Source organism: Myotis davidii, unplaced genomic scaffold (genome assembly GCF_000327345.1).
Source record: "Myotis davidii unplaced genomic scaffold, ASM32734v1 scaffold1577, whole genome shotgun sequence".
Lineage (NCBI taxonomy): Eukaryota > Metazoa > Chordata > Mammalia > Chiroptera > Vespertilionidae > Myotis > Myotis davidii.
The window spans coordinates 460,357-470,756 of NW_006288857.1; the positions used below are offsets into that span (position 1 = coordinate 460,357).

Here is a 10,400-nt window from a genome sequence, read left to right on the forward strand (position 1 = left end):
GGACAGATGCCAAGCTGGGTGCAGAGACAGACAGACACAGAGAGGAAGACTGTAGAGTGAGACAGTGAGAGACAGTTGGGGAGAAACTCACCGAGCCTCACAGAGCAGACGCAGGTTGAGAGATGAAGGCAGAGACACAAGACCGAGAGGGGCCGAGACAAGGATGCGGAAAGATGCGAAGACAGAAAATACTGACACTTAGAGAGGCTGAGATCCCAGGCTGGGGGCCTGGACTCCTGGGTCTGGAGAAGGAACCCAGAGGGACAGACTCAGCAGACAGAGATGGTTCAAGAGACGGAGACATTGTGTGCGAGACAGAGACATAAAGAGCTGGAGAGCAGAGGGAAACAAAAGTCATAGAGAGACACAGGCAGCGAGACTCAGAGACAGAGAGAGACACAGGCAGCGAGACTCAGAGACAGAGAGAGACACAGGCAGCGAGACTCAGAGACAGAGAGAGAGATCGACAGACAGCATTAAGTGAGGAGGGTGAGAGATCAGGGATAGAAATAGCCACAGAGATGCAGAGGTAGAAGGAGACAGGGGGAGACAAAACAGAACAAGACAGAGAGGCATAAACAGAGACCCAGACAAATCAAGAGAGAGGCAGGCAGATACAAGACACAGACACTTGGAAGGTTGGACAGGCCTGGGGAGGGGGAGAAGGAGACAGAGGAGACACACAGGAGTAAAAAGACACACAGAGACAGAAGGGAGTGACCGCAGATCTGGGCGCAGAAACAGAGAGACGCGCAGACACCCAGATGGAGACCCTCAGGGACAGACCCCCAGCAGCACGTGGAGCCAGAGGCGGTGGTGCCATTTGGCAGAGACGAGACTCACAAGTTTGAGAGACACCCAGAGCCAGAGGGAATCCCACCCAGAGACACAGGCTGAGAGACACAGGGCAGGGGAGAGAGGCTCGGAGGGCAGGTGCCCCCGTAACCCCTTCTCGCCCGCAGTCTGGTGGCTCTGACAGCTATCGTGTCGCCACCTCGCAGGACAAGAAAGATGACAAGAGCTCGCCCAAGAAGAGCAAGGCCGCCAAGGAGCGCCGGGACATGGAGGACCTCAAGAAGGAGGTGGCCATGGTAAGCCCGCCCTTGGCACCGCACAGGGTCCCAGACAGGCCCCACCCCAGCCTTGGGCACCACACTCACATGCCTCCCCTCAAACCCCCGTTCCTCAGACAGAGCACAAGATGTCGGTGGAGGAGGTCTGCAGGAAGTACAACACGGACTGCGTGCAGGTGCGCGGGCCGGGGTGTGGGCTGGGCCCGGCCGGGTCCTGGGTGCGTGTGGAGTGCTGGGGTGCCAGGGCTGCTCGGGGAAGGTTCTGTGTGAGTCCTGTGCCCCCAGGGTCTGACCCACAGCAAAGCCCAGGAGATCCTAGCCCGGGACGGGCCTAATGCGCTCACGCCGCCGCCTACCACCCCCGAGTGGGTCAAGTTCTGCCGCCAGCTCTTCGGGGGCTTCTCTATCCTGCTGTGGATCGGGGCCATCCTCTGCTTCCTGGCCTACGGCATCCAGGCGGGCACCGAGGACGACCCCTCTGGGGACAATGTGAGTGCCCTCCACCCTACTCTGCACAAGGCACTTCTCCCTGTCCCCGTAGACTTTTCAGAGCCCACTCCCCTCCATTTCCTCCTCTGCCTTTCACCATCGTCCCAGGAAAGAACTGGAGAAGGGAGAAGGGAAACAGCCTCAGAGAGGCCAAATCACTTCCCCAAGATCACACAGCAGGACACGTAAGCTGGGCTCCGTCCCAAGACTGTGTGATCTCGGTGGCCTCAGGGGCAGGTACCACCAGGGGCTGTGGCCTGAAAGAGCCCAAAGACAGAGCTTGCTCATGTAGAGACCCAGGCAGACCCAACTACGGCACTGTCAGGGCCCAGCTACCAACACAGGGACACATGACATGCCCATGAACACAGGCCCACACACTGATTACATATAGATTCTTGCCTACACACACACGCACAGATACACATGCGCAGAGTCAATGCAGTCACACTTGGGTACAGCCACGCAGCCACCTAGTTCAGGCACGCGGGCACAGACAGGCTGATGGAAAGAGACACAGGAACTCGAACACACAGCGTTGCAAGCAGACAAACATGAGGATCAGGCACAAACACACAGTATTCTCAGAAATTAAAGCCAAACAGGAAGGGAGACCAACAGACAAAGGTTCACACACAGAGACTCAAACACAGTCCCATAAATTTAAAGCCAGGCATGCAGACAGTCAGACATACACACTGACCTAAACAGACAGACACATGGACAGATACTAGCACACCCGGATCCTCCAACACAGACAGAAGGCAGACAGAGAGATGGACAGACCCAGACACCCAAACACTCATGCTCAGAAAGAGGGACTCACACATGATAGGCAGACAGATTCACAGACAAGAGAGACTGACACACAGACCTTTACATGGACACAGCCCTGGGGTCAGACACACAATTACAAACCCCCCATTGACACACAGCTCCCTTCCCAGATTCCACAAACTCGGGGTGGGGCTGGGGAGGGCTCGGCCAGCCTGACCCTGCATCTCCCCACAGCTCTACCTGGGCATCGTGCTGGCGGCCGTGGTCATCATCACCGGCTGCTTCTCCTACTACCAGGAGGCCAAGAGCTCCAAGATCATGGAGTCCTTCAAGAACATGGTTCCCCAGGTGCGGGTGCCCAGGAAAGGCCAAAGGGGAGGGGACAGGTGGTGGGCGCCCTGCCAAGTGACCGCAGGGAGAGAGTCCGGGAGGTGACTCCTTCCCATCCCTCCCCAGCAAGCCCTCGTGATCCGGGAAGGTGAGAAGATGCAGGTGAATGCTGAGGAGGTGGTGGTCGGGGACCTGGTGGAGATCAAGGGTGGAGACCGAGTCCCAGCAGACCTGAGGATTATCTCAGCCCACGGCTGCAAGGTGGGCCTGGGCCTGGGGCCCAGCTCTGCTCTTCCTGGAGTGGCCAGGAGTCCAGGCCCCCAGCCCCTCCTCCCTCAGACCCAGGGGTCCGGGCCCCCAGCCTCTCTTCCCTCAGCCCCAGGAGGAAAAAACTTGGTAAGTAATAAATGTCTGTTGAAATGGTGATTTTATCAATTATTACTTCTATGGTAGAAAAATTACACTTGAAATTATAAGCAGCATGTTATAATGGCCCCATGAAAACAAGAGTGTTCATCCTTTTGTGTGAATCATTCAGAGGTTCTTCTAGAGCAAGCATGTCAAGGCCCAAGGCTAACATGGGCCAAATAAACAGGGTTTAAATTTATGTGGTGCAAAAAAACAAAAGATTCAATTTTCATAGAAACGTAGGTTTATTTCGATAGAGACATGCTGAATATAAAGGGCTGAAATAAATGAGTAATCGTTAACATAAAATAATAGAACATTTTAATAAAAATTAATATTTTTTCTTGAACATGAACTTACCAGTCACAGAATAACTGCACAAATTAATAAGCGTAACGCAAACAAACCTATTTTTCTTGTTCTCCGAAAGCAAAATATTTCCTGTTGCGCACACCAAACAAGTCAGTCCAAGGCTAATGACGTGGCAATCGGCTGCTAAAATATTCGCTGCTAGTATTGGTGGAGAGAAATGGTGCGCCTGCACGTAAGGCGCGTAAGGAAAATGAATGCATCATGACTTATAGTAATCAATCATTAGCGAGCGTTGTAGTTCTTAATTAATAATTATGTACAACAGGATATTGTAAAAATTAAGTTACAAAATTTTTATTAAAACCTTTCTTACATACCATTATATTGGCTGGGCCGCAAAAATATTCATTGTGGGCTGCATGTGGCCTGTGGGCCGTGAGTTTGACATGCTTGGTCTAGGCTCCTGTCCCCACCCCGCAGACCCATAGGTACCTGAGACTTTGGCAGAAGCCCCGTGCCCTCCCCATCCATCTGCAGGAGCCCAACCTCTGGCCTTTCAAACACCACTCACCCACCCAACCACCCAGGCTTCTAGCTGTGACCTCAAGGGACACAGACTTCAGCCCCAGTCTCCTGTGGACAAATGGCCCCTGATCCCAGGCCCCGGGCTAAGCCCTCTCTCCTCCGCACCCACCCCCAGGTGGACAACTCCTCCCTGACCGGCGAGTCAGAACCCCAGACCCGCTCTCCCGACTGCACACACGACAACCCCTTGGAGACTCGGAATATCACCTTCTTTTCCACCAACTGCGTGGAAGGTGCGGTGGGGTGCGGTGGGGGCACCAGGTCGGGCAGGGCTGGTCCAGACGGGCTCAGGTCCCTCTGAACCTCACGGAGCTCCTCCCCACACCTCAGCCTAATCCCCTGTGGCCCCACAGGCACGGCTCGGGGTGTGGTGGTGGCCACAGGGGACCGCACTGTCATGGGCCGCATCGCCACCCTGGCCTCAGGGCTGGAGGTGGGCAAGACACCCATCGCCATCGAGATTGAGCACTTCATCCAGCTCATCACTGGCGTGGCCGTCTTCCTGGGCGTCTCCTTCTTCGTCCTCTCCCTCATTCTTGGATACACCTGGCTCGAGGCTGTCATCTTCCTCATCGGCATCATCGTGGCCAATGTCCCAGAGGGCCTGCTGGCCACGGTCACTGTAAGGCCTGGACTTCACAGAGGGTTTGGGGGAGGGAGGGTTGGAGGTCCAGACCCCTGGGTCTCGGGGAGGAGGACCCTATACTACTGGGTCTGAGCGGGGAGGGGCTGGGGTGTGGATTTCAATGTTCTTGACAAGGGCAACTTGGGTATTTCAGGCTGAGCCTCCTAGATCTTGAATGAGGAGGGTCCTGGGACTCAGAGAACCTCATTAACAAAACAAACAAACAAAAATCCTGAGAAACACTACAAGGCATAAAGGGCTAACAATTTTGTCTTTTTAAAGCTAACTCACAAATTTAAGAAGTACATCGTAGTGATAGTGGTAGAAATCTAAAAAAGACATTAAAGCCCTAGCTGGTTTGGCTCAGTGGATAGAGTGCCGGCCTGCAGACTGAAGGGTCCCAGGTTCGATTCCGGTCAAGGGCACATGCCCGGGTTTCAGGCTCAATCCCCAGTAAGGGGTGTTCAAGAGGCAGCCGATCAACGATCATCTCTCTCATCATTGAGGATTCTGTTTCTCTCCCGCTCTCTTCTTCTCTGAAATCAATAACAAATATATTTTAAAAGCTAAAAAGACATTAAAGTAGTTTAAAAATAAGACAACAGTCCCCTTTCCTCTGCCCAGCCGCCAGCCCCCTTACGGAAGTCCGCTGTCTGCGCTCCTCCCATAGGCGTGGGCACATTGCAGCATGTTAGAAGTTTTCACGCACATCGAAGGGACGGTTCTAGGAAGACTCGTCTGCCTCTTGATCCTTTTAGTTATTACTAGAGGCCCGATGCACGAAATTCGTGCAAAGGGGATTGGCTCTCACAACCCCTCGCAGCCCCAGCCGGCCCTGGCAGCCTCGGCTTTGTCCAGACGGTCATTCTGCTGTTCGGTCTAATTAGCATATTAGCTCTTTATTATATGGGATATTAGCAGGCAGAGTTTCCCACTCCACCGTATTTGAAGCTACTCTTGGCCAAAGGCTGCTCACAGACATCGAATATACACACACGGGGTTGCACATGAGAATGTACAGATTGAGCATCAGGGCAAATGGAACACTCATGTCGGCTGCACCAGCTCAAGGTCCCCAGAATCCCCTTCAAGACCTCACCCAGCTCCTGCGTCCACCCCCAGGGAAACCCCTACACGGGCCCTGCTGAGGCACAGCTTTCCTGCTTCAGGTCAATTGGGATATTCAGTGTCAATTCTTGTTTCTGGTTCTTTTTTTTTTGCTGAACATCCTGGTATTTTTTTAATATATTTTTATTGATTTCAGAGAGGGAGAGAGAGAGAGAGAATCATTAATCGGCTGCCTCCTGCACACCTTCTACTGGGAATCGAGCCTCCAACCTGGGCATATGCCCTTGACCAGAATCGAATCTGGGACCCTTCAGTCCTCAGGCTGATGCTCTATCCACTGAGCAAAAGGCTAGGGCTGAACATCATATTTTTGAAATTTATCCATGCAGTTGCCTGCAATAGTAGCTCGCTCTTTTTCGTTGCTGTATAATATTCCATCTTTATTCCACAATTTATTTGTCCCTCCTGCTGTTAGTGGGCATTGGGGTTGTTTTCATTTTGAAACTATTGTAAGTGCTGCTGCTGTGAACATTCTAGTACATGTCTTTTGAGACACCTTTTTCTGTTGGTTTGTGCCTTGGGGTGGAATTGCTGGGTGACACCTTTCTCCCTGGGCGAGGCAGTTGGGTGGCTGGCGCTCGTGTTGCTGGTCCAGTCCTGCCGCCTGCCTCGGCCTGTACCTTGCTCGTCCCTGTGCACCCACAGGTGTGCCTGACACTGACTGCCAAGCGCATGGCCCGGAAGAACTGCCTTGTGAAAAACCTGGAGGCTGTAGAGACCCTGGGCTCCACGTCCACCATCTGCTCGGACAAGACAGGGACCCTCACCCAGAACCGCATGACAGTTGCCCACATGTGGTTTGACAACCAGATCCACGAGGCCGACACCACGGAGGACCAGTCAGGTGAGGGTGGGGTCCAGGCGGGGACCGAGGGGGCCTGGCCCCAAACGTCCCCAGCTGTGACACGTGCCTCCTCCAGGGACCTCGTTCGACAAGAGCTCGCACACCTGGGTGGCCCTGTCCCACATCGCCGGGCTCTGCAACAGGGCCGTCTTCAAGGGCGGTCAGGACAACATCCCTGTGCTCAAGGTGGGTCCGGCTGCCCGCCTGGCTTTGGCCCCGCCCACGCCCACCCCTGCTGCTCTGCCCTGACAGCCCTCTCTCCCCAGAGGGATGTGGCCGGCGATGCCTCGGAGTCGGCCCTGCTCAAGTGCATCGAGCTGTCGTCCGGCTCCGTGAAGCTGATGCGGGAACGGAACAAGAAAGTGGCCGAGATCCCCTTTAACTCCACCAACAAATACCAGGTACCGGCCCGGACCTCCCTTTCTCTCTGATGCCTTAGCGGTCAGCCCTGCTGCCCTCCTGCTTTGGGCGGGTTACTCACCTTCGCAGAGCCTTGGTTTCCCCATCTGTAAAATGGGAATGATAGTGCCCACCTGGGGGGGAGAGGAACAGAGCTGAGCGAGAGCAAGGTCTCTGCCGGAGCAGGAAGCAGAGGAGTAAAGATCTTCCCGCAGCAGAGCGTGGGAACCAGCTGGGGGTCTCTTTCATTCATTCACATTTTTTTTGAGCAGCCATGCGTGTCACACACGTGGTTTAGATCCTGGGGGTACATACCCAGTGAGTCCCTCTCATGGAACTTACTCTCTAGTGCTAGAAAACAGACAATGACAAAGCCACAAGGAAGTAGGGGATATTTCTGCCGGTCATCGTGCTGAGGGTGGGAGCCAGGGGAAGTGTCCCGGGCAGTGGGCACAGTATGTGCAAAGGCCCTGAGGCAGGAGTATGTTGACGTGTTTCAACAAGAGCCAGCCAGGCAGCCAGTGTGGCAGAGCAGAAAGCCAGGGAGTGTGGTGGGAGCTGAGGGCAGTGGATGCTGGGCCAGGTCCTGGCAGGCCTTCCGGGCCGCGGAGAGGACTTGGGTGTGACTCTGTTGGGGACATGAGCCACGGGAGGGCTCTGAGCAGGGGAGAGATGGAACCTGACTTATGTTCTTTAATTTAATATTTTTTTGTTAATCCTCACCAAAGGATATTGTTTCCCTTTTTCCCATTGATTTTTAAAGAAAACAGAAGAGAGAGAGAGAGGGAGGGAGGGGAGAGGGGAAGAGAGAGAGAGAGAGAAACATTGATGTGAGAGAGCCGCATCAATTGGTTGCCTCTCACACGAGCCCCAACCGGAGCAGGGATAGAACCTGCAACCCAGGTACCTGCCCTTGACCGGAAATCAAACCCTCGACCTTTCGGTGCACAGTCCGATGCTCGAACCACTGAGCCACGCCAGCCAGGGCTTGACTCACATTTTCAAACAGCTTTAAGAGATTAATTCACTTAATACCCATTTAAGTGTGTAACTCAGTACTTTCAGTATTTTCACAGGTATGTGCTGTCATCTACACAGTCAATTTTAGCACATTTATCACCTCAAAAAGAAACCCCACTTTCCTTAACTGTTGCCCTCAACCTCCCCCCCTCCCCAAGCCCGAGGCCAACACTAATCTACTTCCTGTCTCTACGGATTTGCCTGTTCTGGACTTTTCACCTAAATGGCATCCCACTATATATGGCCTTTTGTATGCGGCTTCTTTCACGCAGCATAATGCTTTCAAGGTTTATCCATGTAGCAGGGATCAGTGTTTCATTCCTTTTCATGGCCGAATAAGCTTCCATTGTATGGATAGGCCACCGTGTGTTTGTTCCTGTCGGCTACTGTGAATAACGCTGCTGCGAACATTCACGGTACAAGTGTTTGGGTGGGAGCAGTTTGTATGTCCCTTGGGGGTATGCTAGGGGATGGCTGGGTCACATGGTAGCTCTACATTTTGGGGAGCTGCCAGACTGTTTTCCAAAGTGGCTGCACCACTTCCCGTTAACTCACATTGTTAAAGGACTTGTCTGCCGTGGGGGAGAAATGCTATGGGGCAGGGAAGGCTGGATGGGGCTTCAGTGTGGAGGCTGCTGCGAGGTCCCATGTGAGAGGTGGTGGTGGCCTGGAGGTCAGAATCTGGGTGCATTTCACAGGTGAGCCGACCAGATGTGGGGAGGCCCAGATGTGGGATAAGGAGACGGGGGAGGCCCAGGGCAGGGAGAGAGGCACGCGTCCTGTGGACAGCTGGCATTTCTGTGGGAAACTCAGAGGGGCAGAAATGTCTGCGGTAGAGACGGAAACTGGCAGGGGAGAGCAGAGCTCTCTGCAGGGTCTGAGAAACAATGATCTCAGCTAGAGGTATAGCTAGCACCTCTGGGGGGGCTGCGTGTCCTGGCGCCCCGGCTCCGGTGGGGCTGGGGTCCTCTCCCTGCTGGTTTGGGCAGCTCCAGGTCCCGGTGAGGCTCCGGCACTCCCACCCTCTCCCCTGTCCCCAGCTCTCCATCCATGAGACCGAGGACCCCAACGACAACCGGTACCTGCTGGTGATGAAGGGCGCCCCCGAGCGCATCCTGGACCGCTGCGCCACCATCCTGCTTCAGGGCAAGGAGCAGCCCCTGGACGAGGAGATGAAGGAAGCCTTCCAGAACGCCTACCTCGAGCTCGGAGGCCTGGGCGAGCGGGTGCTGGGTGCGCAGCATGGGTGGGGCTGAGTTGGGGCGGGAGCGGGGGCGGGGTCCTCTCTGGGGGTAAGGACGGGTGACACTGCCCAGAGCTGGCTCAGAATAGGGCCTCCCAGAATGCACCCGGAATGAATGAATGAATGAATGAATGAATGAGAGGCTGTGACAGCTTAGGGGATGACTGTTGGCTGGCTGGCTGCCCCACTGGGGATGACTGCTGGGACTGGAAGCCAGGAGCTGTGGGGCAAGAGGCCGGAGGCCCGGGGGTGGGAGCCCTCATGCCCGCACCGTCTCTGCCACCAGGTTTCTGCCATTACTACCTGCCTGAGGAGCAGTTCCCCAAGGGCTTTGCCTTCGACTGTGATGACGTGAACTTCACCACAGACAACCTGTGCTTTGTGGGCCTCATGTCCATGATCGACCCGCCCCGGGCGGCCGTCCCGGACGCAGTGGGCAAGTGTCGCAGCGCAGGCATCAAGGTGTGGCCAGGGGCCGCTGGGGGGACAAGGCCGGTGCCCCAGGGGTCAGGGCAGAGGCTAGACCATCCCTAAACAATGTCCACAGGTCATCATGGTCACGGGCGATCACCCCATCACGGCAAAGGCCATTGCCAAGGGTGTGGGCATCATCTCCGAGGGCAACGAGACCGTGGAGGACATTGCCGCCCGGCTCAACATTCCCGTCAGCCAGGTCAACCCCCGGTGAGCACCTTCTCCCCAGTGGGCGGCCGGCCCCCTTCCTGCCGGGCCTCCTCTGTGGACTCAGCGCCCTGGTCCTGTTCCTCCTCCACCGGTGAGGACTGCAGGCTGGAGTAGCCTCACATCCCAGCTTTGCACTCACGGGCCGGGCCGTGTGACCTTCACCAAGTCATTCAGCCTCCCTGAGCCTCCGCTTCAGAGCAGGCCCTCTGCCTCCCCGTCTGGGGCTCTGGCCTGCCGGCTCCCTGCCCATCGGCCGCTGCACCACTGCCCACACGTCCTGACCACTCCCGGCTCTTCCCAGGGACGCCAAGGCCTGTGTGATCCACGGCACCGACCTCAAGGACTTCTCCTCCGAGCAAATCGACGAGATCCTGCAGAACCACACGGAGATCGTCTTCGCCCGCACGTCCCCCCAGCAGAAGCTCATCATCGTGGAGGGCTGTCAGAGACAGGTGGGCTGCACCGGGCTCCTCGGGGGCGGGG

The 10,400-nt window shown here is 55.5% G+C and overlaps 1 protein-coding gene across 1 annotated transcript in view; it reads left to right on the forward strand.

Moving 5' to 3' along the window:
- Positions 1 to 926: 926 nt before the first annotated feature.
- Positions 927 to 10,400, forward strand: part of ATP1A3 (ATPase, Na+/K+ transporting, alpha 3 polypeptide) — a 16,481-nt gene continuing 7,007 nt past the window's right edge. Inside the window, exons 1-14 of the mRNA XM_006761074.2 lie at positions 927 to 1,091; positions 1,190 to 1,249; positions 1,359 to 1,562; positions 2,574 to 2,687; positions 2,796 to 2,930; positions 4,090 to 4,207; positions 4,328 to 4,596; positions 6,373 to 6,571; positions 6,648 to 6,757; positions 6,838 to 6,972; positions 9,031 to 9,223; positions 9,520 to 9,695; positions 9,781 to 9,917; positions 10,219 to 10,369. Of these exons, the coding sequence (XP_006761137.1) occupies positions 1,062 to 1,091; positions 1,190 to 1,249; positions 1,359 to 1,562; positions 2,574 to 2,687; positions 2,796 to 2,930; positions 4,090 to 4,207; positions 4,328 to 4,596; positions 6,373 to 6,571; positions 6,648 to 6,757; positions 6,838 to 6,972; positions 9,031 to 9,223; positions 9,520 to 9,695; positions 9,781 to 9,917; positions 10,219 to 10,369 (2,031 nt within the window). The 5' untranslated portion in view covers positions 927 to 1,061. The remainder of the gene's footprint in view (positions 1,092 to 1,189; positions 1,250 to 1,358; positions 1,563 to 2,573; positions 2,688 to 2,795; positions 2,931 to 4,089; positions 4,208 to 4,327; positions 4,597 to 6,372; positions 6,572 to 6,647; positions 6,758 to 6,837; positions 6,973 to 9,030; positions 9,224 to 9,519; positions 9,696 to 9,780; positions 9,918 to 10,218; positions 10,370 to 10,400) is intronic.